The sequence below is a fragment of the Corvus cornix genome, chromosome 27 (genome assembly GCF_000738735.6).
Source record: "Corvus cornix cornix isolate S_Up_H32 chromosome 27, ASM73873v5, whole genome shotgun sequence".
NCBI lineage: Eukaryota > Metazoa > Chordata > Aves > Passeriformes > Corvidae > Corvus > Corvus cornix.
This window is the reverse complement of record NC_046355.1, coordinates 1799050-1826544: the sequence shown is the minus strand read 5'-3', so window position 1 is coordinate 1826544 and position 27495 is coordinate 1799050. Positions and strand designations below refer to the sequence as shown.

At 47.9% G+C, this 27495-nt stretch overlaps 1 pseudogene and 2 gene segments (V, D, J or C); all 3 read left to right on the top strand.

Moving 5' to 3' along the window:
- Window positions 1-3176: 3176 nt before the first annotated feature.
- Window positions 3177-5302, top strand: LOC120411334. The segment is given in 2 exon segments: window positions 3177-3289; window positions 3682-5302. Coding segments are annotated over 2 exon segments (387 nt in total).
- A 49-nt stretch (window positions 5303-5351) lies between these two features.
- Window positions 5352-7403, top strand: LOC120411335. The segment is given in 2 exon segments: window positions 5352-5464; window positions 5857-7403. Coding segments are annotated over 2 exon segments (387 nt in total).
- Window positions 7404-7528: 125 nt separating this feature from the next.
- Window positions 7529-21674, top strand: LOC120411354 (annotated as a pseudogene).
- Window positions 21675-27495: the final 5821 nt, after the last annotated feature.

The following is a 27495-nucleotide window of genomic DNA, read 5'->3' as shown; positions in this document are numbered from 1 at the left end:
TAAACTTATCTGATCATTCTGCTTCTATTCATAAGCAGTTGCAAAAGTTAAGAGATTTAGCTAACCAAATTACAACAGATGAACCATCTTGACTAGACAGTTTGTTTGATAGCTGGAGCTTTGCACCTTGGCTAAAGGAACTTTATAAAATAAGCTTAATTATTTTAGTAGTGATAATTGTGGTTATAGTAGTAGTACCCTGTGTACTTCAATGTGTGCAGAAAATAATGAATAAGACAATTCTAATGTTTTAATAGTTCAGCAGAAAGGGGGAGATGTTGGGGAGGATGAAAGTTTGGTAAGAAAGTTTCACAGGTATGTAGGCTTGGCAGAAAGGTCTGTGAATGTAGAAGCTGGGGATGAGGTAGAAATGGAACCAAGTTTTGATATAGAATAAAAGATGTTTTGCTGAAACAGTGATCGCTGAGTAACTGAGAAGGCAAAGGTTGGAGATGAGTTGGAAGGAGATTTCTAGGAGTAGGACAAAGGTATGTGATTACAAACAAAGACATGTTTTTCACCAAGTAAATAAGTCTCAAGAAGAGCATAAGTAAATAGAAAACATGTCTTTACCAAAAAGAGAGATATGGCAGGCAAACAAGAAATGTTGATGTAGCAAGAAGAAGAAAGGTCTGAGAATTTTCCGCTGCAAGCTTAAATTGTAACTTACTTACTCTTGTGATTGGATAATAATGACTATAATATGGTGATGGTAGTAGCAATGATAGGCTATAGGCAAATGTAAAGGTATTGTGTATGGTGCTTACTGGTTGTCATGTGTTAAGATACTCAGCAAAGAAAAGTATCTAATGCTTTGTAACTTGAACAGCGGGTGGCTTCAGGTATGCCCACAGCTGGAGCTGGCAGCTGTAGGGCTGGCTCTGGATACCCACTCCCTGAAATGCTGTAACTTCGCCTATGCAATAAACAGCTTTCAAGAGAGCCGCCTGAAGTCCAGACATCCTTCGTGAAACTTTCTCCTATAGTGCATGTTCCTTGTTCCAGCCTCTCCCCATGGACTGTGGGACCTGGGGCTTCTGAAGCCAGGTCTGACTGGTGAAGCCTGAGGTGCATAAATCATTCAGTACCTCAGCCCTTTTCCATGTTGTTGTGGTTTAGGAATAGTAGACTCTAATTCAGTGCTCTCTATGGAGACTGTTCCAAACCAGCGTTGGTTTAGGCCTCCCACCCCTTCCCTCCCCCTTTCTGCTCTGGGAATGAAGTTGAGAATTGGAGGCACAAAGGTTCAAAGCACAGGTTGAGATGAGAATAATTTGCTGGAAACAGCAATGAGATAAGAAACAAACAGTACCCGCAACAAGATTAATAACAAAAAGTGTAAGACAAAGAAACTTTTTACGTAGAAAGTAAAACAATACTGGACTCTTTCACTTGCCAAGTTTTCTCCCTGTCCCTCCTCCCGACCTGAAGAAGAGAGGGAATCCCTTACTCCCATGCCGGGCAAGTGACCTGAGTCTGTATTGAACAATGGTATATTCTGGCCTCACCCCCTCCTGACTACTGTAAAACATGAACCCTGTCCTGGCTGAGACGAGGACACACATCCTGTGTCACCTGGTCCCCATCCCATTCAGCAGTGGGCCCACATTTTCCCCAGCCTCGTTTGTCCGTGCAGCCTCCTGGCACATTGACCTGACTCCTTGCTCACTGGAGAGGAATCCTCTTCAGCTCAGCACTGCTGAGGCTGGGGACTACTGTGGCCCCCGCTGGGCTCCCCAGCCTGGGAAGGACATGGGCAGAGGGGAACAAATGTAGTGAGAGGCCATGAAGACCAGGAAGGGAGCAGCTGACATAGGAGAGCCTGGGAGAACTGGGTTGGTTTAATATAGAAATGAAATGTAACATATACCCTCTGCAATCCTTCAGCAGTGGCCTTTGGGTTGCTGTGAGTGGAAAAGGGAGAACTTCTACTCAACATTTCCCAAATGAATTTCCTCCCATCCACTCTGCCCAGTGCCACCAAAAACTGGAAATAAACTCTCCAACAAATTTGCTGGTTAGAAAGCCAGCATTACTTAATTAGCAGAGCTGGATGCATGGAGATGTCTCCTCAAAGCATGCTCAGAAACCTAACAGACCAGATTATATTCCCGAAACTAAATACATGCATATAGGCTAATTATTTCCATGGACTTGTTTGGATATGGTTCTAGATCTTCTGATGAACCTTTTCTCTGTAAGACTATCTCAAATAAGTGGTCAGGTCATAATGTACTTCTCTTACCATTTCTCACTCTGACACACAATCCTTGTTCTGAAAACTAAGACACTGGCGAGTACATATTAATCACTAATATAAGTAAATAAGGAAGCATTAGCTGACACAAGCCTAGTGACCAGTCACAGTTGTAGGGAGTTAACACAAGGTCACATTAATCTCTGGTATTTGTACTAAGCACTGTACGGCACCAAACTAAGCACTAATATCTTATAATGACAGTGATGAAACAAACTGCCCCAAGAAGTTGTATCTGCTCCAACCATGGATACATTTAAAATCAGATTTGGCCAGGCTTGAGCTACTTGCTGAAGTATCTCTGCTAATAGCATGAGGGCTGGATTAGATGACCTTTAAATTTCACTTCCAACCCAAACCATAGTGTAGTTCCAAACCTCCCTGTATTTCTATCCATTGTTGAGGGAACATCTCCCCCTCCTCAAGCCCCGGCTTTCTCTTCTCCAGGGAAATCAGTCCCAGCTCTCTCAGCCTTTCCTCATGCAAGAGCTCCTCCAGTCCCATTACCATCTTCATGGCCCTTCAGTGGTCTCTCTCCAGTAGATCGAACTCCTTCTTGAAGGGGGAGTCCACATGTGCCCCCAGTACTCAAGCGTGGCCTCAGCAGTGCCGAGGAGAGAGGAGCCATCCCCTCCCTGAGCCGCTGGCAGCATTTTGTCTCGGGCAGCCCAGCAGCCCAGTGACCCTCTGTGCTTCCAGAAGGGCGAACTCGTGGGCGCGTTGCCCACGAAGCCCTCGGGTCCCGTTGGGAGAATGCGCTCTCCGAGTGCGCAGCGCTGCTTTGCGTACGCGGCGCGCCCGTGGCCGGCGCTGGCGCTGCCCGGCGGGGCCGCGGCCCCGGGGCCCGGGGCGGGTGTGCCGGGGGCGGGCAGAGGCGCCGGCGCTGCCCCGGCGAGGCGGGGCCGGGCGGGAGCGGCCCGAGCGCGGCTCCGCTCGGCTCCTGGGCGGCTGCCGCGGAGCCGGGGCCGGGCACGATGTCGGCCGGGCTGGGGCCGTGGCTGCTGGCCTTGGCCTTGGCCTTGTGGCCGGCAGGTGAGAGCCGGGCGGGGAGGGCAGCGAGCCCGGGGCGGGGGAAGGAGCGACAAGGACAAGGATAGGGACAGGGTTTAGGGAAGGCGCAGGGACAGGGGCAGGCTCTGCCCGCGGGTTCAGCCGCAATATCTGAAGCAGGTGCGGCTCAGCCCCGGGAGGACTCGCAGGGCATCACCGCGGGCACGGGTGTTTTCCCCCGAGAAGCGGGGTGACGAATGTGGCTGTGTCTGGGCCAGGAGCACCGGGACGGCAGAGGAACATCCTCGGGCTCTGGGTGCGCTGCGCACGGTGCCTGTGCTCTCCCTCCGCAGGGCTGTGAGCACCGGGACACCGGGACAACGCCCTCGGTCCGTGCTCGCGCCCTGCCCGATTCCTGCGCTCTCCCTCCGCAGGGCTCTGGGCACAGCTGAGGCTGCAGGAGGCCGGCGGAGGGCTGCGAGCGGCCGGGGACTCCGTGACGCTCTCCTGCCGCGGGTCCGGCTTCACCTTCGAGGATTATTATATTTACTGGTACCGTCAGGCACCCGGAGCCAGCCTGCAGTGGATATCCTTTATTAGCTACAGCACGGGCAGTATAGAGGACTACGGGGCAGCAGTGAAGGGTCGGGCCAAGATTTCCCGGGACAATTCCCGGTCCGAGGCTTATCTGTCATTGCGGTCCCTGCAACCTCAGGACTCTGCCCGGTACTTCTGTGCCGTCACACGGGGACAGGAAATGTAGATGAGCTTTAACACAAACCTCCCGGGGTCTGGCAGAGGTTGCGTTAGATGTCGGGAAGGTGAGAGCTGCCGGGGGCTGGCAGCCGATGGGTCTCAGGTCTGCTCCCAAGAAGTCAGGTGCCATCACTGTGCACCACAGACGTTCCTGGCCGTCACTGCACACTGCAGGGATTCTGATTTATTGCAAATTTCATTAAGAGTAGAATTGTGAGCAACTCTAAAATACCTTGCCCCCACTTTGTTCCTGTTTCTTCCCAGCCTCATCCTCAATGCTGCATTCCTGAATTCTCTAGCTGTTCTCTCCAAAAATCAAAGGGAAAAGGGGGAATCAGGTGTGGGGTCATTTCTTAACACTTGATCACTGGTCTTCATCTCTACTGTTTCTGCTCCCTACCTCAGTCTGCAGTCAAATGGTTCCACCATGGTTCCTTCACAACAACTGCTGTCCTTCAAAATCAACCCTCTCCAGCCTGGGTTCTCCATAGGCTCCACTTCCCCAGTGTCATGACCAAATAGTTTGTGAATATCTCCAAACATGGAGACTTCAGAAGGTGCCTGGACAACCTTTGGCACTGGTTGGTCACCCTCATGCTGTGAAAAAGTGTTTCCTGATGTTCAGTGAGAACCTCCCGTGATTTTTTGTTTGTGCTCATTGATCATTGTCCTGTCGATGGGCAGCACTGAGAAGAGCCTGGCCATGTTTCCTTGTGTTTCTGTATATTTATGACAACCCCAACCAGCTTCTGTATCTCCAGGGCAAGTAAACAGGGCCACCTCTGACAGCCTTTTTAACTTGGAGAGATGTTCCACTTCAACAGATGAAAACCAAAAAAGCTGAGGCTACAAGACAAGCAAAATGAAGAATTCATGCCCTACTTCTCCATCAATAGGCAGGTGTTTAGCCATTTCTAGGAAAAATGGTCTTTCTCACACAGAATGATTCCTTGGGAAGACAAAGGTTGTCATTCCAAATGACCCCTTTCCTCCTTTCCCTGAGCTTTATTTCTGAGAACCCTTTCTTACAGTACGGAATGCTCCTTCGCTTGGTTGGCAATAGTGGTGCTGCTACGTCCCATCCCAGCTTATCGCCCACCACCAGCCACTCACTGGCGAGACTGTGGGAGAAACCAAAAAGGCCTCTGAGCACTGTTGAGGAAGAGGTTAAAGAGCCTCGTATATAACGCTGTTTGCTCACAAAGAGAAAACAAAGCCTCGCACGCTGCTGTCTCTCGTCCCTTCTTGCACCGCCCCTTGTCCTGCTCGGGGCCCGGGGCGGGTGTGCCGGGGGCGGGCAGAGGCGCCGGCGCTGCCCCGGCGAGGCGGGGCCGGGCGGGAGCGGCCCGAGCGCGGCTCCGCTCGGCTCCTGGGCGGCTGCCGCGGAGCCGGGGCCGGGCACGATGTCGGCCGGGCTGGGGCCGTGGCTGCTGGCCTTGGCCTTGGCCTTGTGGCCGGCAGGTGAGAGCCGGGCGGGGAGGGCAGCGAGCCCGGGGCGGGGGAAGGAGCGACAAGGACAAGGATAGGGACAGGGTTTAGGGAAGGCGCAGGGACAGGGGCAGGCTCTGCCCGCGGGTTCAGCCGCAATATCTGAAGCAGGTGCGGCTCAGCCCCGGGAGGACTCGCAGGGCATCACCGCGGGCACGGGTGTTTTCCCCCGAGAAGCGGGGTGACGAATGTGGCTGTGTCTGGGCCAGGAGCACCGGGACGGCAGAGGAACATCCTCGGGCTCTGGGTGCGCTGCGCACGGTGCCTGTGCTCTCCCTCCGCAGGGCTGTGAGCACCGGGACACCGGGACAACGCCCTCGGTCCGTGCTCGCGCCCTGCCCGATTCCTGCGCTCTCCCTCCGCAGGGCTCTGGGCACAGCTGAGGCTGCAGGAGGCCGGCGGAGGGCTGCGAGCGGCCGGGGGCTCCGTGACGCTCTCCTGCCGCGGGTCCGGCTTCACCTTCGAGGATTATTATATTTACTGGTACCGTCAGGCACCCGGAGCCAGCCTGCAGTGGATATCCTTTATTAGCTACAGCACGGGCAGTAGAAAGAACTACGGGGCAGCAGTGAAGGGTCGGGCCAAGATTTCCCGGGACAATTCCCGGTCCGAGGCTTATCTGTCATTGCGGTCCCTGCAACCTCAGGACTCTGCCCGGTACTTCTGTGCCGTCACACGGGGACAGGAAATGTAGATGAGCTTTAACACAAACCTCCCGGGGTCTGGCAGAGGTTGCGTTAGATGTCGGGAAGGTGAGAGCTGCCGGGGACCGGCAGCCGATGGGTCTCAGGTCTGCTCCCAAGAAGTCAGGTGCCATCACTGTGCACCACAGACGTTCCTGGCCGTCACTGCACACTGCAGGGATTCTGATTTATTGCAAATTTCATTAAGAGTAGAATTGTGAGCAACTCTAAAATACCTTGCCCCCACTTTGTTCCTGTTTCTTCCCAGCCTCATCCTCAATGCTGCATTCCTGAATTCTCTAGCTGTTCTCCCCAAAAATCAAAGGGAAAAGGGGGAATCAGGTGTGGGGTCATTTCTTAACACTTGATCACTGGTCTTCATCTCTACTGTTTCTGCTCCCTACCTCAGTCTGCAGTCAAATGGTTCCACCATGGTTCCTTCACAACAACTGCTGTCCTTCAAAATCAACCCTCTCCAGCCTGGGTTCTCCATAGGCTCCACTTCCCCAGTGTCATGACCAAATAGTTTGTGAATATCTCCAAACACGGAGACTTCAGAAGGTGCCTGGACAACCTTTGGCACTGGTTGGTCACCCTCATGCTGTGAAAAAGTGTTTCCTGATGTTCAGTGAGAACCTCCCGTGATTTTTTGTTTGTGCTCATTGATCATTGTCCTGTCGATGGGCAGCACTGAGAAGAGCCTGGCCATGTTTCCTTGTGTTTCTGTATATTTATGACAACCCCAACCAGCTTCTGTATCTCCAGGGCAAGTAAACAGGGCCACCTCTGACAGCCTTTTTAACTTGGAGAGATCCAAGTTAAAAGTTCCACTTCAACAGATGAAAACCAAGTCTACAAGACAAGCAAAATGAAGAATTCATGCCCTACTTCTCCATCAATAGGCAGGTGTTTAGCCATTTCCAGGAAAAATGGTCTTTCTCACACAGAATGATTCCTTGGGAAGACAAAGGTTGTCATTCCAAATGTCCCCTTTCCTCCTTTCCCTGAGCTTTATTTCTGAGAACCCTTTCTTACAGTACGGAATGCTCCTTCGCTTGGTTGGCAATAGTGGTGCTGCTACGTCCCATCCCAGCTTATTGCCCACCACCAGCCACTCACTGGCGAGACTGTGGGAGAAACAAAAAAGGCCTCTGAGCACTGTTGAGGAAGAGGTTAAAGAGCCTCGTATATAACGCTGTTTGCTCACAAAGAGAAAACAAAGCCTCGCACGCTGCTGTCTCTCGTCCCTTCTTGCACCGCGCCTTGTCCTGCTCGGGGCCCGGGGCGGGTGTGCCGGGGGCGGGCAGAGGCGCCGGCGCTGCCCCGGCGAGGCGGGGCCGGGCGGGAGCGGCCCGAGCGCGGCTCCGCTCGGCTCCTGGGCGGCTGCCGCGGAGCCGGGGCCGGGCACGATGTCGGCCGGGCTGGGGCCGTGGCTGCTGGCCTTGGCCTTGGCCTTGTGGCCGGCAGGTGAGAGCCGGGCGGGGAGGGCAGCGAGCCCGGGGCGGGGGAAGGAGCGACAAGGACAGGGACAGGGAGACGCAGGGACATGGGCAGATGCAGATGTGCGGGGGAGAAGGAGGGCAGGTTTTGTCACTGTGCCGGGGCCGGGGGCACCGGGACACCGGGACAACGCCCTCGGTCCGTGCTCGCGCCCTGCCCGATTCCTGCGCTCTCCCTCCGCAGGGCTCTGGGCACAGCTGAGGCTGCAGGAGACCGGCGGAGGGCTGCGAGCGGCCGGGGACTCCGTGACCCTCTCCTGCCGCGGGTCCGGCTTCACCTTCGAGAATCATTATGTTCGCTGGTACCGTCAGGCACCCGGAGGCAGATTCGAATGGGTGTCCTGGATAAGCCATTACTCAACTCAGATTGAGTTTGGGCCAGCAGTGGAAGGTCGAGCCACAGCCTCCAGGAACAATTCCCACTCTGTGGCATCTCTCAGCCTGCACCTCCTCCATGCTGGGGACTGTGCCCGCTACTTCTGTGCTGTTCGCACAGAGACACAAAATCCAGCTGAGGTTGAACACAAACCACCCATCAGCATCCCAGCTCTCTGCCGCGGAGCTGGAAGGGGCCTGTGTTGCCCAGATGTTCAGGGTTGCCCCCAAAGACTCGTGTAGACACAGCACAAAGTTTTCAAATGTTTGATTCTAACAGGGACTTCCTATCTTTTGCTGTCCCCAAGTGAGCTCTAAGGGTACCCAGTCCAAGTGGTGTGGTGTGTGAATAGCCCTGCTATGCTTTTGGGCACAGCTCATGTCCACTCAGTCCAGCCCATGGGTTTTGCTGCCTGAGGGGTGAGCAGAGGAAATGGGGAATTCCAGAGGGTCATTTGGGAGCTCAGTGGGAGAATGGGGAAGGCTGTGTGTGTCTCTCCCAGATCTGAGATTCTAAAGGGAGCAAGGGTTTTTGAGCAGATGGGTTTGTAACTGCTGGATCCTGGACATCACAAGAAGAAACACAGGGACATGGGGGAATAGATTGATTGCTTAAACTGTTGCTGTTTGTTTATCCTTGTCTCCTGGGGCTGCAGGTGGCCTTTCTCGGGTGAAGACAGAGGCCTCAGGCCCCACAGTAGGGAAGATCTCGGAATCTGTCTCACTCTCCTGTCGCATCTCTGGTGTAGCCATCACCGACAGCAGCTATGCATGGGACTGGATCCGGCAGACTCCTGGCAAAGAGCTGCAGCACATAGCGATGCAGTATCCTTTCACAGGACTCCAGCACATTGCTTCATCCTTCCAGACCCAAGTCAACAGCTCAGCTGACCCCTCCAGGAACCAGCTGTGGCTGCGACTGCTCTCGCCAGCAGCTGCAGACACAGCCACCTATTTCTGCAGCATGAGAGAACTTGAAAAGGGCACAGTGCTTGAAATGCAGGCAAGGCCAGGGCAGAATGGGAAGAAGGGGTTTTAATTCACCCAGGTCTTTTGTGGTTGCTGCAAGGCAAGGCTCTTCCCAGACTTCTCAAGACTAGTCTGGGCTGTCTTTTGCAGAAACAGATGCAGAGGTGCTACAGCAATAACAACAGCAGTCTCCCGCAAGCAAACCCCAAACCATTAACATGTTAACTCCTTCCTTCCTTCTCAATATCTCCCACAGGCAGAAAGAGCATGGGAAAGAGGGTGGGTTTGTATTTCAAAGAATGTGATTGTTTTGGTTTGAGTAGAGTTAATTTTCTTCATAGTAGCTAGAATGGGACTGTGTTTTGAATCTGTGCTGGAAAGAGTGTTGGTAATTCAGGGATGTTTGAGTTATTGCTGAGCAGTGCTTACATGGAGTCAAGGCCTCTTCTGCTCCTCATTCCACCTACCAGTGAGTAGCTCAGTGTGCACCAAATTTGGGAGCGAACACAGCTGGTTCAGCTGACCCCAGCTGACCAAAGAGGTTATTCCAGGACATCATGCTCAGCATGTAAAGATGGGGAAGAAGAAGGAAGGGGGTGGACACTGAGCGTTTTAGTTCCATGTAGCCGCTATGTGTGATGGAGCTCTGCTTTTCTGGAGTAGGCTGGACGCTTGCCTAACAACTGGAAGTAGTGAATGAATTCCTTGTTTTGCCTTGCTCTAGTCACACATGCAGTGTTAGCTTTATTTCTTAAACTCTCGAGTTATTTATTAAACCTATGAATTCTCTCACTTTTACCCTTCCAATTCTCTGCCCCATCCAAGAAGGGAGAAAGGAGCAAGCAGCTGTGTGGTGCTTAGTTACCATGTGTGGTTAAACCGTGACAAAGAAACACAATGGGCACTGAAAGAGCTGAAGTTTTAACACGGGAAAGTGGAACTCAACTGCATTTGGATACTTCATGATGTTTAGGGAGTCAATTCATTATATCAGAGCAGAGTGGCACTGCACCAGGAACTGCACTGCCAAGATGGACTTTCCTGGGACATGATGAAAAACTCCTTTGCTGTACTCCCAGCTTTGGCTCCATGTGAATAAACACAGGTGTTCTTCTTTTGAGCACTGAGCATTCCTTTCTTTATTTAGAAGTGTAGGATATCATGGAAGACCTAAGGAGACCTCTGCAAGTGCATCCATGGGTTTGTGTTCCTGAGCGCAGTGCCCAAGGCATCCTATACAGGAGCTACAGATGCCAGAGGGTCAGGCAATTGTCTGCAGACTTTGCCCTAGTTCCCACCTTTGGCTCTATGGAAGAATTGCTGTAGTGGATTAATCTCAGAGCCATTCAACACAGCACTGCCAAAAGCGACAAACACAAAGATAATACCACTTGATTTCTTCTGTCACCTCCCTCTTTTCTTGTCGGTGTCAGCAGCCCAGGGATTTCCCTAAGCAGATATTCCAGCTCACTTCAAATCATTGCTTTTAGCTGTCCTGTCCATAGTGACAGTGACTTGCTGTTTCACCTTCAATATCTATTTCCATGATCACTTGTAGTGTCTCCAAGGAATCCATGACCAGCTGTTATTTTTTGTGTAGAGCATCCTCTGGAGCAGAAGTAGAACAATGTAGAGGGACAGGAAAACAAAAGGCAGCTCTTCAAAGACATGAAAGAGGAGACATCACCTGGCACTGAAAAAAACCCAAATGTTTTTGTAGAACCATCGAGCACAGTGTGAAGTACGTTCCACAGCGATTGAAAACAACTGAACCACCACACACAAACTGCCCTCCCTTCTCTTGAAGGGGGAAACATGGTGCCCCTACCTGCCTATTTCTCCCCAGACAACTGTGTGCACATACACAGATTTGATTCCCAGAATTACTCAAACAGCAGAAATACCTTTTTTTCCCAGGACCGATTTCTTCAACATTCAACCTCAGATCTCGGCTCTTGCAAATAGGTCACTTTAGACATTTGATCACCAGCTGCAGTTGAACAAGTGGGCAGAAACCTTCTGTATTTAGATGTTTCTATTTGTTGCAAAATGTGGAAGATGTAAACTTTTCTTAAGTATGATGTTTCATCTTTGTGTACTTTCAAGACTAATCAACAAGAAGGGAGATTTAATCTGTGAAACAGAGAGCAGCCAACAAGCCCTAAATTATGTCCAAGTGTTAGAAAGGCAAATGACTTGTTCTTGGAATTGCCTTGTTAAGGTTTAGGGCTTGACATCTGTCCTGATTCCTGCAAGAACAGGGTTAATTTTTGCAGAAGCAAGGAGGTGGCATGGCTAAGATACGGATGTCATTCTATAGTACCTCTCTTCATTTCTGGGGGTGGGGAAGGGACTCTTCCTCTCTTCACGGGTCTTCCTTCCAGTCCCAAAAATGTAGCAGGGGAAACCATCCTGTATTTGTTAGTTGTTGTGAGTTTTCTGAGTAGTTTCTTTTTCATAAACCTTTTGTTATTAATATTTTTGCTGTTACTGTTTGTTTTCTTATCTCACTGCTGTTTCCACTAAATTGTTCTCTTCTCAACCCATCATCTTCACCTTTTGTGCCTCCAGTTCTTAACTCCATCCCATTGCAGAGGGAAGTGGAGGGGAAAACAGAGCAGTGGGGAAGTGAAAGAGAGCAGCAGTGGTTTTTTGGAGGGTCTCGGTAGGGACACTGACTTGGGGAGTGCCATTCCTAAGCCATGACAACGTTTCAGTGATCTCAGTCCTAATGGGAGGCTATCAAAGCTTGGGGAGAAAGATGTACCACTGGTAGCGGACACAAACAATCCGGAATTCTGGGCCACAAGAACATCTGGCAGAACTCCCAAAGTAAGGAAGAAACCAACAAAGCCAACTCAGCAATTGTGTTGAAATCAGCTCCAAGTCAGTAAAAGGTAATTCTGGCAGGGGCAGATCATGGCCACCAATGCACGGACCAGTGACCCAAGAAACCCCCTGACCCAAAAGAAGAGAAAGACTGAGCATGGACAAATTAGCATGAGAAACGAGAGAATCATTAACCAACAGAATATAGACTATTAATTAATAATAGAACTGTGTTCTTGTGGCCATGAACACTAATTCCTTTGTTTGCTAAAATGTATAAATACTAAAAGATTTTCATAGTTGATGTGCCTGAGTTGTGGAATTCCACTGAGCACCCAGGCTTGTGCAACTCTGAAATAAATAAATGATGTCTCCTTCAATGTGTAATTATTGGCTTGTTACACACCAGATAAAAAACCTAATTTTTGTGGACAACACATTCAAGCTCAGCATTATGTTCTTCTCTTTGTCTCAGAGCACAGAGGAGGATTTTGATAAAAACAAAGATCCTTTTAACTTCAGATCCAAAAATGGCCAGAAGCAGATGCAAATGAAGAACAAGACCTGGAGACCAGAAATGGCACTTCCCACAAGGAATCTCTCAGCTATAGACATCAGAACAGGGACTGTGACCTGTGGATGCTTTGTATTTACCAGTTCTGAGTTTATTCAGGAGCCCTTTGTCCATCCTTTTGGCCTTCTGACACAATGCTTGACTTACTGCTTTGTCAAGAGGAACCATTCAAGAGGTTCAAGGAGCTAATCTCTGAAAATTAGCAGTTCCCCTAGACCCCTCCTGTGTCCAGGACCATAACCCTTGGGATTCCTCCCAGAAGATCCCTGAAGAGCCCAGATTCTGCTCTCCTGAAGCCCAGGGCTCCAGTCCTGCTTTTTGCATTGCTCCCTTCTCCCTGCATCCTGAGCTCAAAGGGTGCACGGTCACTGCAGCCAAGGCTGCCCCGAGCACCTCACATCCACCACCAATTCTTCCTCACTGGTCAGTGGAGGTCCAGCTCCCCAGGCACCTGTGTCAGCAAGCTTGCACCAGTACACTCCAGAAACTCCCTGAGTGTGTGTGCTCAGCTGTGCTGTCCTGCCAACAGACACTTGACACTCTTCAAGCACCCCATGAGGACCGGAGCCCAGCAATGGCCCATTTGTCCCAAGAAGGCCTCACCTATTTCTTCCCCATCCGGTGATGTGCAGTAGCCACCCACCACAGTGTCCCCCTGCTGCTGTGGCCTCTAATCCTGACCCATCATCCGCTCTCAGCTGGCTCATCGCACATCCCAAAGCACAAATTCCAGCTGTTCTCTCAGAGCAAGGGCAATGCCCACTCCTTGCCTTCCCAGCCTGCGTTTCCTGGAGGCTGGCTTCAGTCACTACAATACTCCTGGAAGCTCTCCCACCACATGTCCATGATCCCACAGCTCTGCATCCAGCCCACAGAGTTAGAACTCAAAGGCTGAGAGCTGGGGGTGTTCAACCTGGAGAGGAGAAGGCTCTGGGGAGACTTTAGAGCCCCTTCCAGCACCTAAGGGGCTCCAAGAGAGCTGGAGGGGGACTGTGGAAAAGGGCCCAGAGTGACAGGACATGGCAGAATGGCTTCCCACTGCCAGAGGGCAGGGTGAGATGGGATATTGGGAAGGAATTCTTGGCTGTGAGGCTGGTGATGCCCTGGCATAGGTTGCCCAGAGCATTCCCATTCCCTGGAAGTGTCCAAGGCCAAGCTGGACTGTCCTTGGAACAACCTGAGATAGTGGAAGGTGTCCCTGCCCATGCCAGAGGGATTGGAAGTAGATGATCTTTACGGACCCTTCCAACCCAATCCAACCCAACCGAGGGTCCTGTCTTGGAGAGGCGCCCAGGCCATGTCCCCTGACCTGCACTGCACCTCTCATTTCCCTTCCTGGCTCATGGGAGCTGTCCCACCACTTCTCTCTGCTGTCCATGAAGCCATAGCCCTGCACCTACTGCTGGAGCTCTGAAGTCTCGTGTTTGCTCCCCATACTCCATGTGTTTCTGCACAGGCGCTGTAAAGAGACCCCCAGCCATGGTGATTTCCCAGAAGGTGAGGCTGTTTGCTTTTCCTCATAGATATTCCTGGTGTATGTGCACACTCTCAAAGTGCACCTCTTTCAGCCCTTTGGTTTTCCATCATTATGAAGCCTGTCCTGTTCATACCATTCCTCACCCGTTTTGTACCAACATTTCCTGATGGGCACAGACTCAAGGAGCCCTTCCTTTGTTACAAAAGGCACGGCTGGGCTCTTGAAGCTGTAGAGTCTCAGAAGCTGAGTCTGCCTCTGGCCATCAAGGGGTTCTGATACAGAGCTTGAATATCATGAAGGATTTGGTCAATGGGTAGCACCTCCTTTACTCTTTGATCCTCACTCCCAAGGGTACAGCACCTCTACATAACAAAGAACAATCATTTTGCCCACCTTCTCCTCTTACCTAAAACAGCATAAAGACTTTCTAAGGTACTAAACGACCCCCAGATGCCAATTCTAAAAGCCCAGAGGGCACATTCCTCCAGCTTCTGAGCATTGAAATAAAGGAGAAAAAGAGGACAGCTTCCAGCAAGGCAGAAGAATTTTCAGAAATGCTTTGAAATAACACCAAAAGTACTGATTATTTTCCTGCTTTCTATCCAGCTTAAGTCCCTCAGACTTTGCAGAGCTGTCATGTCATCCACAAGTTCTCATTTGCTACTCAACATTTTGGATATTATTTCAGATCCTTCCTTGAAAGACATGTGGTGTTTCTTCATGTGGTACATTGGGTCTTAAACCACTGAAGGAGTCATGTGACTGCCTGTATAATCCAAAATTCTGTGTAGCGGAACAGAGACAGTTTTTGCTATGAATTAGATCGCAGTGTACAGGGGCTGGAGTACCACAGTGATGTAAACAGCATAGGGACCTGCACAAAAACCCAAAGAGGGAAAAAAGGTGAGGTATTTTGGGAAAGAAAAGGGATGGATGACTGTAATGCTTAAAGAGACAAACAGAACATTCTTTTTCATATTTCTGTTTATGATGGAAAGATAAAAGAGCTCATGGGGGTTCTAAATGATGGAAGAAAGGGAGAACTTGGAACTTCTGTACTCACTCAAGTGATTTGAAATCATGGAACTATTCAATGAACTTTTTTTCCCTTTCCAGTTTTGGAAGTAAATGTACCTCTGGATCCCCTCATGGACATGCACCCATGGATAATTAGGACTAATATCTGGCTTTTCATCTCCTGTTTTACAACACTTTTGAACACCTGAGGAAAGAATGAGTTATTGGAATAAGTCTTAGCACTGTGAGGATAGATAATCTCGTGTTTGGACCAGGGACGACGCTCACAGTTGTACCAAGTAAGTGCCATTTCTTTATTTCTAAAACTTCATTTAAAATTAAGGTGGGGGCAGACAAAGGAATGTAAAGGTTTGGGTTCACTGTAAGAATTTTCAGCTGCAATAATCCCTTGAGTGCACTCGCTCTCCAGCCAGGCTTTCAAACCAAATGCTCGGCTTGCATCTGCTTGGGAAGGTTTCCCAGGAACCACTGGGCTGACTCTGCACAGCACCTTTATTCCATGATCCCCAAACACCAGCAGGGCACTACTTGGCATGTGATAACTTATTCCCAGTTTGGGCAGCCCGCTGGCCCAAATTAACTGTGAAGTGTCCAATTGTCCAGTGGACTTCCACTGACTCACTCGGGGCAGGAATGCAGAGCTCAGTGAAGAGCTCCCAGGGGTGAGGAGTTTTGAGACAGATCTGTAACTGCCTCTGGTTTGAGAACTTTTGACACTGGCACTACACTCAGCAGTGTCCCCAGGTAAGTAATTCCACTGCCATGGGGACAGAGGAGGAAGGAGATTAAATAGCCTTGGGCTTAAATTCTCACAAGAATTTAAACCTCTTGCCTCCTATTCAAGAGCTCCTGGAATGAAAGACCCTTGGCTCCCCAGTTGTGTGGGCTCTGAAAAGACCAATGTGGGGAGCAGGGATTATAGGAAGCCGTAGCTATTCCTATCTTTATTTGGAATTCCATGATGTACAAAAAAGGTGGATGTCACCCCAAACAAAGTTCTCATTCTGAAGAAAGATCTCTTCCTTCCATGCTGTTCAATGATTTTCTTCTTCTAGCTAAAGACAGGATATTTTCAGAGCTGCACATAGACTCTGGGATTCTGTTTGACAGTAAAAGATATTGGGCCTTAAGTATCAAAGTCCCTTTCAAGTCTCCTGAAATATTTAGTAAGTTGAAGCCATAATTTCCAGTGTGGATGCTGAAAAGCTAGGAGCAGAGGACTTTTCCAGCTGCTGCACAGTTCTGTGAAGTTTTTCTTTCTCATGCAAGCTAGCTGAAAATGTCCTCTGCTCCTTGCTTTTTAGCATCCACATTCCAGGATGTGAGTAACCTCCGCCTTCTGGTTTTGAATTCCTTTGGGAGATACTAATATGCATTTTAACATCTTTAGAGCACAAATACTTTATTATCCAAATCTTTTGCAAATTCCCCCAAATCAAAATGACATAAAATAACAGCCATTAGTATCACTGTGGGATACTCCAGACATATCATCCTGAGGGGTCAGCTAAGGACACTGAAGGTTTTTCTTTGGTTCGGACTGGATTATTCTAGATAAAACATTCATTAAGAATGTTAAGCCCCATTACTTTCTGGAATACAGGGCTGTTCCTGTGACTTTATAAGACTAAATTGAAGGAGAAGTACAATGTTTTGTCCAAATAAAATGCCAGAACATAAACCACAAATCCCTCCCATAACCAAGCAGTGGTAGGAATTCATGGCTTTGTTACCTGACATGGTATTGTCAGGTAACGCAAACTCGTGGGACTCAGGTGAGGCCTCTGGACTCAGACAAAACAAATCTTCTGCTCTATGAACTACAATTGCACTGTGTGCATTATTTCTTGCTGAAGATCTTGCCCAGGGAGTTCTTGCAGAGAAGCAGCTTGTTTGTATTCTGGCTGTTTGGAAAGCCTGGAGAGGAGACCACATGAAAAGCCTTTCAAGGTCTTCTCAGAGAACACAGAATGCACAGGGCTGACAGGCTCTGGCAAACCACGGCACAACACCTGGGAAGGAAATGTGTATAGGAAGAACAGCAAAATGAGCCCTTTTTGATTTACATATTTTAACTGTGTGTTACTGCTGGTCTTGTATTTGGGAAAGGAACTCAGCTGACCGTGGAGCCAAGTAGGTATCCTTTATACATTACCATTTTCTGAGTTGTTACTCTTTCATTTTTCACTTTTTTTAAAATTTTTATCCTTTTAAAATTCATGCAGACACTCATTCATGTTTTTCAGTCACTAATCAGACTTTCTATGAGTAATCTTTTGCATGCAACTAAACAATTTATATGTAGAAAAATTCTGATCCCACTTCTCAGTTTTGCCAAAGAACTTGAGCTCCACAAGGGAAGTTCTGTCTGCTATCATTCTGAATTTCTTTGGGACATACATCTATCCATTACTCAGGCTTCTTAATAAGATTTTCATAGTAACTGTTGGGTTTTAAAGTCATGCTTGGGCTCTCTAAAGGGAAATAAAGTGTCTGCAGAGGTTGGCATTTAAGTTCCTAAGACTGTCTCTTGTGTCAGAGTTAAAAATACAGTGATGGCAGAGAAGGGTAACGTAGAAAAGCGTAAAATAAAATCTTATGCAACATTTCTGGACTAGTTAAATCTTACTAAATAGTTCAGAGTCTGGGTTCAACTCAAGTTTGGGTCAAACCAAGTTAATGGATGTTTGATTTCTGTTGGGTGTCTGGTTGCTGTAGGTGTGGACAAGTGTGTAGTTCTGCCTGTTGGATCAGAGGAGCCGACCCAGGAGGTTCTGGCAGAGCATGGTTTGGCTTTCACCTCAGTTCCTCAGAGGTGGCATAGGGCTGATGGGGAAAGGGTGGAAAATCAGAGCCCCTTGATCAAATTTCAATCAGTACCCTGTGATGAACAAAATGTTAGAGCTAAGGGATCTCTTGACCCACCTGCAAGGCAGACACCAGGCAAAATGAAAAGCCCAATGGCCTTCCCTTTACCAAGAGACCCCTCAGAAAGCTCCTGTCAAAGCAGACACCTAAATCTTTGTGGATGTGTCGGACAGCCTTTCATAAGCTGAGCCCTTTCTGGCAAGGAAGGATGCTGGAGGATTCCTTTCAGTTCCATATTTTTACTCTAATTCAAATTGTTAATCTCAGTTAAGTCCTGACATTGGTTTTTGAGATAACCCTTGATTTCCAATGTATGACTTGACCTAGAGGCAAAGATATTTTGTTTATAAAAGAAACCATGGTACCACAATGATTTGTTGGCTGCTAAATTCTTTTGACACCGTTTCCTTGTAAGACAGCTGCTGCAACTTTAAGCAATCTTATTTCATTACTTGTATGTCTTATGGCAATTTCCCAGAGAAGGCTTCTGCTTTACTGTTGAAATTCAGTCCTTTGTGGTTGCCAACCCTTTGTCATGTATTTCCTGGGGAATTCAAGAGTACAGTTCTTACCAAACTGAAAAAAATACATCTAAAACCTTCAGAGAAACTGACAGATGAGAGCAGTGATCTCAAATCCAGTGAAAACTTGTCAGCGCCTTTTAAATTCTTTCAAAGTTCCTCTTTTGGTGTCTTGATATTTGTTGGTATCTTAGTGCTAAAGGAGCACCTCTGGAGGTTATGGTACTAACCTGGGGAATATTGTAAAATTCGTCCATGAACATGCAGCCTGGTTGGAATGTCTCGCACCTTGTGCAGTTTCTAGTGGGGAAAACGTCCCCCACAATGGAAAGTTCTTGACCTTGTCAGAAAGCCCTGGAGCAGTGATGTAGTGAGTGGCATCACTGCCCATGGCAGGGCTTGGACCGAGATGATCTTCAGGGACCCTTCCAACCCAGACCATTCTGTGATTCTCTGATTCCGTGGGGAGAGTTGCAATTCACAGGCTTCTGATTGCTTCCCTCCTACTCTCCCATCTTAGAGACAAAACTCCTTCTTGCACCTGAGCTGTTGTCACTGCAAAGCTCCACCTTGTCCCGTGCTCCAGCAGCAGGACTTCATTTCTGCAAGTAACGTCCCTCACAGGAGGAACTTTGCACAACACTGAAGCAACAAACTGACTTCTGCTCTCCCTGCAACTCCTGCTGTGCTTAGACCCTTTAGCCACACTGGGAGGAGAATAGGGGAGGGAGAGTAAAGGAAAACACAGTTATTCCCTCATGTCTCATGAATATGCAAGGCAATCCTACTAGAATTGTTATTTTTTGGAATTAAATTATTGAGGAAGCAGAATAAGTGGACTCTTGGAGTGGCATTCATAAATGTTCCCTTCTTGTTTGTAGGTCTCTTATAAAATCATGGGTTCACTTACAGGCATGAGCTTTGGCAAAACGAAGCGGAGATCCTGTGGGATTAAATCTCCTATAAAATATGCCCCTCATACCCCTTTCTGTCTTCAGTGTGGTCTTTCAAAAGCAGCAGCAAGAAATACAGACAGCAAAAAGACAGTAAATGAGAATGCTACAAATTAGTCACAGCTGGAATATATGTGAATTTTCAGTAACTCAGCACTCAGGCCAGCCTGCAGTAAAATCAATCCTGTCCAAACCATGCTTTTTTTACAGATATTCCAAACAGTTCTGTCCCTCAAGTCATTGTGATGAATTCAAAGAAGCTGGAAGAAGGTGGCAGCACTGGGAAAGCAGCTTGTTTGGCAAGGAATTTCCTTACAAAGGACATCAGCTTGGAGATATCCTCTAAGGAGGTCGTATATGAACAGAGCACGTCCATTTTGACATCAGAGGGGCTGTACAATGCAATTAAAGTGGTCAATGTGACAAAAGACACAGAGCTGACCTGCACAGCCAAATTCAACAACAGCAACATAACAACACTTTCAGGTACAGTTTGGTGGCACAGCTGTCACTTATTTCTGGAGACAGCGGCCTGTGGGACTTGGTGTTCTCCTGCTTGTCAGCATTGCCCAGGGCAGCCAGCAGAAATGAGAAAGACATTGGGTTCTTCAGCAGGGAGAGATGAATGATGTTTCAGAGCATCTAAAAAAAAGGTTTCAACTGTTTAGTTACATGGAAATAACTTTTCTTGGGGAGAAGAGAGAAGACACAATCTATGTTTAACATCTGAATTTCCTTACGACTGAATATTTTACCCTGTAGCAGCAATCCTCATGCAGCACAAGCTGAAACAGCCTTTCTAAAACCTACAAAGAGTTATAGGTGGGGTGTTCGGGGGCTTTTAATAAATCACTTTTTATATATTTTTGAAATTGTTTTTGTACTCCTGAAGGCCATTCAACTAGTAAAACCAAAGCAATGCAGGAATCCTTTTGTTTCCTGCAAGTGCATGGAGAAACTGGCCCCTCAAATTAATGTTGGAATTAATGCTGATCATCTGAGCCCCAGTCTGTACTTTCCTCAAACTCCAATGGGAAATGTCACATGAACATTATTTTAATCCTTTATAAAATGTGGATATGGTTAAAAATGCCTTTTCTTTATCATGTTACAGAAGAGGAGGCTGAAGAGCCTCCTGAAGTACCAGAGGCTGAAGAACCAGGGGCCAGTAACTGGGTTTGTAACAGCACAGCCCCCTCAGCACAAGGTGAGTTACCCAAACAGGTTGTGAAGTTACGTTGCTGTTTGGGGGATAAAGGCATGGAAATGTATTTTCTCCAGGGCAGAGGAGTCAGAACACAACATATTCACCAGACACAAGCTGCTGTTCCAAGGTTGCTCCTGCACTAACACACAAGCCCCAGGAAGCCAAAAGCAACACAGACAGACCCTGGGCTCCCCTGCTGTTGCCGTGTTCTCTATCGTCTCTTCCTTTCCTGCTCTTCCTTTCCCCAAAACCACCAGCTGGGATTTTTTCCGCTTTCTGCCACGAGCACAACATCCAAGCGTAGACCATGATCTCTCCCCTCTTTTCTGGTCTCTGAGCAGATCCTGAAGGGCACAGAGTGAACATGCTGTCCATGGCTGTGTTGGGCCTGAGAGTCCTGCTGGCAAAGAGCATCGCCTTCAACACCCTCCTGAGTATCAAGCTGTTTCTTTTCTGAGGTAAGGGAGCACACAGCTGTCCAGCTGGGCTTCATAGGCCCAATTTCATTAAATGGAGTTTAAATCCCCCTCTGCTCTTCCAGACATGGGGAATGAAGGCAAGAGGAACCCGAGGAAGAGCAGGAAAGAACGTGAACCAGCAGCACGAGGGGTTGAACAAGCAGTGGCAGAGCTGCTGACAGTGACCACCCAGGACACAAGGCAGCACCTTCCCCTGCAGACACTGAATACTGTTCACTCCTGCCTGGCCAGATGATTTACACTGAAGAGCTTTAAGTGCTTTTGCTGTTTCCTCTTCCCTGAGAACAGAGGAGAGTGGATTTATCCTCATGCTCCTGCTAAGTAGATCTCCCCACTCTTCTGGCATTTGCATACAAGTGTCCTGCCTGCTTCAACAGCTCTGAAAACTCCAGGGCTCACCCTAGATAAATGGCCTTTTAAAAGCACCTTTCCCAGGCATGTTGTGTTACTGCCTGGAGACCTGGAAGTATTACTGCTGAGGGAATTCACACCCAGCAGTTGCCATTTCTAGCACTGTATTTCAGATAGCTTTAATAACAGTTAAGTATATAGTGCAGATGAGAAGAGCTGTGTAGGATCTGAAGTGATTCAATTCAACCAGATAATGTTCATTTCTGTATTAAGCCTGTATTTCTTCTGCCAAATGTATCTCATGTGCATTTTAGGTTCCTGTAGTAGTGATGAAAATAAAGTTTTATGAGGCCAAAATGCTGTGGGGTTTCTGTGCTTTTTCTTCCAAAGCCGGCCCAGAGATTGCTGGAATCCAACTGTCCTAATGCCCAGTGGGATTGGAAACACAGCTTTGATAAGGTAGATTTCCTGTTGGCTGAATTTGTCTTTTCCAGACTTTGTGCAGGGAAGTGTCTCTCTGGCACATTCAAGAGCTTCAGTGAGGAGAGACCTTGCTGAAGGCCTGAGGGAGGAAAATGCTCATATGAGCAGAGAAGAAACCCTGCAGTTGTTTTGCACTCAGGGGTAGGGAGGAGGAAGGGGCCCCAGGAAATAATGTCAGGCGGTTTGATGGTGTGATAGTTTCCACAGCAACTTGGTTCTTACCTAATGGAGCCCAGCACACACCTTCCCCAGCTCACCCCCCTCTCACAAGCAACAGGCAGGACGCTGTGGTCACCATTTCTGACTCAGTTACACCAGGCAAGAGCAACCCTCCCCTGCTTTTGACAAAACCAGTTCACCACATCCTGAAGGGGAAATGAGGCTTCTCTCCCCCTGGCTCAGCTCCTGCTGCCTTCAAGAGAGCCTCTGCAGAGGACAGAGCAAGGTGTGCTGCATTAGGCTTGCTCAGGTCAGACCCCTCAGGCCCTGCAGACACCCAGAGAAGACCCTCAGCCCTTGCAGAAGCTACGTGAAATTTGCATGGCAAATCCAAAAACATTAAAACGCTCAATAAGTGCATTCTACCACCCTAATGTCAATCAGGGGGAGCTGTGCACCAGCATTTTTATCCTGATTTTCCCGTGACACATTTTCTTGCCACACCTTCTCCCAGTCTCTCAGGCAGATTCCTATTTTGAGAACAGTCCCTTAGACAAAAACCAGTGGAATCAGATGGACAGGAGGGAAAGGCCCATGATTAAGTGCTGTTATAATCCCTTAGTCATAAAGTGTTGATCAAGTCTGGGGCTGGGATTGGATCCATCTGCACCTCCCCTGAGAAGGTGTTTAGAAAGCAGGGGTGTCATTTCTGCACCTCATGACTCAGTGGGTCCTTTTACAGCTCTACCCCTTTCCTGCCCCCAGTCTCAGCATCAATCCTTCTAAATTAATTCCAGTTCGATGTTCCTGTGTCTGTTTCATCCATGCAGTAAAGCTGCAGAGTCAGCGTTGCTGTTGGACTGTGCCACGCTTTGGCAAATTGGTATTAAACCTGCTTTTGCTGACACCTCTGACAGTGACTGTTCAATGGACCTAAAGCCCTCACTTCATGACAGGCTTCCTGACTGCCCCCACCAAGCAGTGCCTTGTCACTTTGCATTTGCAATGCAGAACATGCAGCCCAGGAGAACAGGAGAATAGAATTGTTCCCAGAAGGAACCCCACAGCTGGGAGCTTTGCTGCGGGCCAATAGTGAGATTGACTTAGTGGGGTTAATTCCACAGAAGGGGACAGAATCTGCAGCTCTCCCAGCTGAGATCAGCTGAGGAGAGTTTTGTAGAGAACCTGTGCTCCACAGTAATTGTCCTCCCTCTCTTAAAAGCACCTTTGCATTTGGAATTATCCTGAAATCTGAAGAAAACCTATTATTCTCTAAGGGATGCTACAGCAGTGGAATAAGGGAGGATGACTAGAAGCAGAAGGCTTTGGTACAATACATTTTAACAGTGCTATCTCTATTCTCCTACAGATTAATTTGTGTCCATATCTGATTGTGCTCAGACAGCCTTTGAAAATCTCCAGGGGTTGAGCCACTGTCCCTGGAGATATTCAAAAGCCACCTGGACATGTTCCTTGGCAAACAGCTCCAGACAGTCCTGCTAGAGCAGGGGAGACCCAATCACCAGCACAGGTCCCTTCCAACCTCAGTCGTTTGCATTTCTGTGATACCTTTCTCATAGTGTTGGAAATGACAAGAAGTTGAAAATTTGTGTATAACTTTAGTCAGGGGTTTTGTTTGCCTTTGCCCAGGGGAAAAGAACTGAAGTTTCTTTTCAAAGGACTGTTTCACCAGGAGAGGACTGATGAGATTAACATCACAACACACTGGGAGCAGCACAGGAGACAAACAAAAGATAACCACCATTAACAAACATCACCTCCAAGCATCACCCCTGGCATGGTCAGAGACACCTGGTCTGGGAGAAGATCAATAAGATGAAGAATGAGAACGTAATTAACATTGAAGGTGAAGGCATCAATAACCAATAGGAAAGGAAATACTAAGAACTGTGTACCTTGGGACCAATTAACATCGAACCAATGAATTTCCATGGGTTTGGACTGTATAAGTACATGAAAAATCAGTGAAAACCTTGTGTGATGGAAGGATTTTCTCTGCACACCCGGGCTATGTGTGGATGAAATGATTTCTGTTGCACATCCTGGCCAGAACAACATCCTGGCCAGAATAAAGTAATGCCTTCATTCTCTAACACTAAAAATTGCTGCTGGAGAGTTTTTGTTTTTCCAGCAGTTTCCGTGACAAGACCACCCACAATGTGAACTGCAATAAAACTTCTAAACTAATTTTAGGAACATTTTCACCTCCTGCACATCATATTTATTTTTCCTCCCCCTTGGTTGGTCTCACACATAGAGTGTGGTATCTAACATCTGTCCCGCTGAGCAAGTCAAAATGGAGAGAGCTCTTGTTGCAATTATTAAAGGATCCGGGGCATGGATCATTGATAGAATTATGGGATCAATAGAAGAACTGTACAAGCAATAGTCCTGGAAGCAAAAGGCCTGTGTGTGAGAAAAAAGTCTCCATGAGAAAATTCTTGTGTGAAGAAAACAAGCAGGGCTGGGAACAAAGAGGGAGTTTTGAAATGATGCAGCTGTCCTGATAAGCTGTGCTAACTGGGAGAAAAGGGGGGTGAACTTTGAATTCTTTTAAACATAACATAACTGTAGAAGCTTGCCAATGTAAGTCTAATTATGTAGAAGTAGAAACGTGCTTTGATAAGCTTTAAGCCACTTAGGAGTTAACAAGCTGGTATTCTATATAAGTGCCTTTGGATTGATAATAAATGGAGTTTTGCGCTTATCAACCATATTGGCTGGTCTGCAAGGTTCTCCCCCCGCCGGAGCCGGGCCTCTCTTCTTTTTACAATTCCAACAAGCTCTCTCCTGTGGCAGAGAACATTAAAAGCATCCTGAAAGAATAAATCTCTTTCTAAGAGGCTACATGAGAAAGCATGGGGAAGAACTCAATGAGAATGTGCAATATTAAATAGCTTTTTGTACCATTTAATCCTTCTGCTTTCTCATACAGCATTGAAAATACAATGTAATAATCATATTCCTGCATCTGCTGGGTACAATGTGACTTGTCTGTTTTGTGTCCTGAAATACTAAAAAGTTCCTGATAAAATGGGATCTATTGATGTCAACTGAACTTCTTTCTCTGATCTCTCCTGCTACCTTCTGGCCAAAGCGCTTATTGTTCTCACAACATTTTCACCTTCATGAAATCCAGCAAATAGCTCAAACAGGGGAAAAAAAACAACCAAGGAACCAAAGAAACCACCCAAACCCCACAAGAAGTGTTGTGTCTGCACATGCCACAAATTAAACTTCTTTGCTCTTCATTTGCATTCTGGCCGTGCCAGCAGGTGCCCTTGGAAACTCTTGCTAAGTGATACAGAGGCTTTAGAAAGTCCAGGGCCAGGAAGCTGAAAGAGCTGAAAAACTGAAGTGAGATTCAGAGAAGCTTCATTTGAAGGTACAAACTACAGCAGGGTTACAGCTGGAAGTGATTTGTAACAGGAGGAATGGAGTAGAATACGGGAAGAACTTGCAGCACTGCTTTCAAAATCCTTAGGATTTCTAAAGGAGTTTTAAACTGTAAGTTATTTGGGAAACTTGGTCAAACAAATGCTGTAGGATAATTTCACTCCTGCCTTGCTTTTTCTTATTCTTTTTCATGCCCACAGTTAATTATTCAAACTTGTACATTTGTTGCCATCACAGAAGGATGGAACCCCAGTCTTAGTAAGTCCTGATTCCTGACTTATGATCAGCATGGGGTTTCTGTCAGATTTTGCCTTCGATTCACAGGTGAGAATCTGTGGTTCTGCTGAATTCTGTGACAAGCATTTCTCTTTTCCAAATGTCAGGAAATACTGGAGGAGGGGGGAATGCTGGTAATGCAAAGTCATAGGGAGAAAATGCCAGGAGGAAATCCAAGGCTCACCTGAGTGAGCACCACAATGGGTAGGTTAATTCAGCTACAGGCTTGGTTTGATCCGGATCTTATTCAGGATGCAGTGAGTGATTTGTGCCCTGACTGGATGCAGGGAAGACAACTGCATGGGGCTGCAATCAGGCCATCTTCATTATTGCATTTCTGAAAACCTCCCATAAGCAAGTCACCCACTTAAATGTGTGTGGAACCACAGAGGATATGCAAGGAATAGCTGAAAGGGGCATATCCATCACAGAAACTCATTAGGAGGGTGCTTAATTACCTGACTGCAAGGCAAGAGCTCTTTCTCTTTCTCTCCCTTATATTTCAGTCAGCAAATATGGTCTGAACTGAAGTATTGGAGAACCTGATCTGCCCCTGCAAAACCACTCAGGACTGGGGAGTGCAGTGCTCCTGGCAATGTCTGTCCTTCCAAAGCACAGCTTTGAAAATAGATTTCAGCTCTATGATTTCTGCAGGGAGGGCCTGAGTTGATTCCTGGCTGTGTCAAAGCCTCCCACGATCAGGGCACTTCATCTTTTGTGATCTGTAGAAGGTATTGGAACATAACCTGCAAGGAGACAGAGTAGAGACAACTCAGCTTCATTTTGTGGGGATCTCTAACGGGCACTGTGCACATGCAGTTTTATTTTGATGACAAACAGACTCTCTGGCCATGGGGTTCCACCTGCCTGGGCACACTGCTAGATCATCCTTGCGAGAACACCTTCTGTTCACACTTGACAGGAGTCACCTCCAGAGGCTGAGAGTTTCTGTCCTCTTCCCAATGCCCCTGTCAATGCCCACAGCCCCGCACAATATCATCATGAGGAGCACATTTGGGAACATACACAGGGTTAGGCACCACAGCCCCATGAACAGGTGCTCCAGAAAGCAGCCAGTCCACAATGAACGTTCTTCCCCATCCTTCCAAAGCCAAGCTCAGGGCTTGTCTGCGGAGTTGTGCAACCCCATCACATGTGCCTGTACCTGTGTCTGCAGCCTTACAGAAGAACAACACACCCTAAGTTCTGACAGAAGAACACACACCACAGATACAGCAAACTATAGAAATACAGAAAAAACCCCACACTGAATAGCTCTCCTCACTCCTCTGTGTGCCTCTGCTTTACCCACAACAAATTACTTTTGTATCACTTGCCTATTTCTCTGCTCCTTTCATGCTTTGAAACGTGCAGCCTGAAGGGGACAAGTTGTCCTTTGTCTTTTTTGTAGAAGAACAAACAGTGCCTGGGACTGGGAGCTCTGACCTCAGAGTTGGTTTGTCCTGAAAAGCCACCTCCAGGCAGCTCTTCCCAGCTCAGAGGAACCTATAACCTTCAAGGAAACCAAACACTGAACCATATCCAGAAGTGGAATCAGCCAGAATCCAGGAGAAATTCCACCCCCTGCAGGGGCCTGGGTTTAGAAGAATGGAGTTTCCTACACCACTGACCACTCATCTGCACCACCTCCACGGGACAGGGCTGCACGGATCCAGCACAGGACAAGCACTCAGGGATTATGTGAGCAAGAGTCACTGATCAGGCTCAGATCTGACCTGCTGTCCTCTGCAGCAGGGCCTGCCATGCACTAGGCGAGGGCACAGCCGTGTGCTTAGCTAAAGTGTAAAAGAATAAATTCCCTTGGTGATCCTATGCTCAGTGTCCT